Source organism: Terrapene carolina, unplaced genomic scaffold, assembly GCF_002925995.2.
Source record: "Terrapene carolina triunguis isolate 2854851 unplaced genomic scaffold, T_m_triunguis-2.0 Scaffold29833, whole genome shotgun sequence".
In the NCBI taxonomy this organism is placed as follows: Eukaryota; Metazoa; Chordata; order Testudines; family Emydidae; genus Terrapene; species Terrapene triunguis.
Window position 1 is genome coordinate 13761 of NW_020694184.1, and position 1595 is coordinate 15355.

At 69.9% G+C, this 1595-nt stretch overlaps 1 protein-coding gene across 1 annotated transcript in view; it reads right to left on the reverse strand.

Moving 5' to 3' along the window:
- The window catches only part of LOC113405104 (protein ADP-ribosylarginine hydrolase-like), a gene marked incomplete at its 5' end in the record, with an annotated part of 3073 nt that extends 1702 nt beyond the window's left edge, over positions 1–1371 (reverse strand). Inside the window, 4 exons of the mRNA XM_026662716.2 lie at positions 117–300; positions 576–655; positions 873–978; positions 1273–1371. Coding sequence (XP_026518501.2) covers positions 117–300; positions 576–655; positions 873–978; positions 1273–1371 — 469 coding nt within the window. The remainder of the gene's footprint in view (positions 1–116; positions 301–575; positions 656–872; positions 979–1272) is intronic.
- Between the last annotated feature and the right edge of the window lie 224 nt (positions 1372–1595).

The following is a 1595-nucleotide window of genomic DNA, read 5'->3' on the forward strand; positions in this document are numbered from 1 at the left end:
TGGCACCCCGGCTCCGCCCCCCAGGGGTTGTGCGCCCCCTTTCCCATCCCCCGCCCTGCGCCTGGCACCCCCAGCCTTGCCCGGGGCTCTGTCCCCCCATTGCCCCCCGCACTCACCAGCCCCATTTCTGGGGGAAGTACCCCCAGGTGTCCAGGTTGGGCTGGGTGTCGACGCCCTCGTCCCGCATGTAGGTTTGGGCCAGGGGCAGGGTCTGCAGCAGGCTGGCCCCCCACTGCTCCAGGGAGAGCCCCCGCACCGCATAGGCCGTGAACAGGGCCGAGGCCAGCGCCCCCAGGTACCCTGCAGTGGGGCAAGCGTCCATCAGGGGCCCTGCACAGAGACCTCTTCCTCCCCCAGGCCTGGGGGCAGAGCCACCGCTCAGACCGGGGCCCCCCAGTTCCCTGCAGCGGGCACAGCGTTGGGGGCTGGGACTTCCCACAGCCCTCCCATAAACCCCCAATGGGAGATTGGGAGGATGGCCCCCCACACGGCCCCCCCAGTCCCCGGCAAGGGGGAGGGGGATGCCGGGGTGGGAGTGTGGGACTATTTTCCCCTCCAGGCCCTGTGCCCCCTACCTGTGGGGTGATGGTGCGTCATGCGCCCGCTCTCCACGCTGATCCGGATCAGGGTCGGCAGCTCTGTGGGGTGCGGGTACCTGGGGGGGGGGCAGGGGCAGTGCAGGGTCATGCCCCCCAGCCAGGTGTCCCCTGACACCAGAACCTCCCAGCGCCCCCCTGGGATGCACCCGCCAGACCCCCAAGACCCAGAGCCCCCATCTTCCTGGATGCTCTGTCCCCAGTCTCCTCCTGAGGCCCCCCACCTCCACCCCCTTCCCCGGGGTGCCCCATGGCCCCTGGGGCCCCGCCTCCCACCTGAGCCCGATGGCCATGGAGCGCATGGCGGCCCCGCAGCCGGTGGCACTGGGGTTGAAGGGGATCCGGTACCCGGCCGGCTCGCCCGTGCGCAGCTGGGACGTCCCTGGGGGGAGAGAGAGTGGGGGTCACATGGGCGCCCTGCAGGGTCCCCAAAATAGCACCCCCCTCCCATCCCCAGCCCCCCCACGCCCGGCCCAGGTATGCATAGCCCACAACCCTCCCACGTTCCCCCCACATGTCACAGGCGTGGGGGCTGCTAGGCTCCGGGGGGCGCGTGGGGCAGCTGGGAGGGACAGTGGAGGGGGCCCAGGAGGCAGCTGTGGGCTGGGTGTTGGTGGGCATGGGGGGGGCCCAGTGCCCAGGGGGTGCCAGGCATGAGGGGGCGTCCCTACCATACCCAGGATGCTGGTGGGGCCGGGTTTCCTGCCCTCCATGTCGCCCATCGCTGCCACGTAGCCTCGTGCCAGCTCCTGCAGCAACGCCTCCCCCTCCAGTCCTGGGGGCAGAGAGAGGGGTCAGTCTGGGGCCCCCCAGCCACCACAGGGACCCCCAGCCAGTCCCCTTCCTCCCCCAACACCCCAACTTCTCTGGGTCCAGCTAACCGGCCCAACCTGATCCCTGATTTACCCTCTGCGTCTGAGCCCCCCATTCCCTTCCCCCACATCTGTGCCCCTGTGACATTATGAGTGTGATATAATATCTCATTGGAAGGTGACAGGG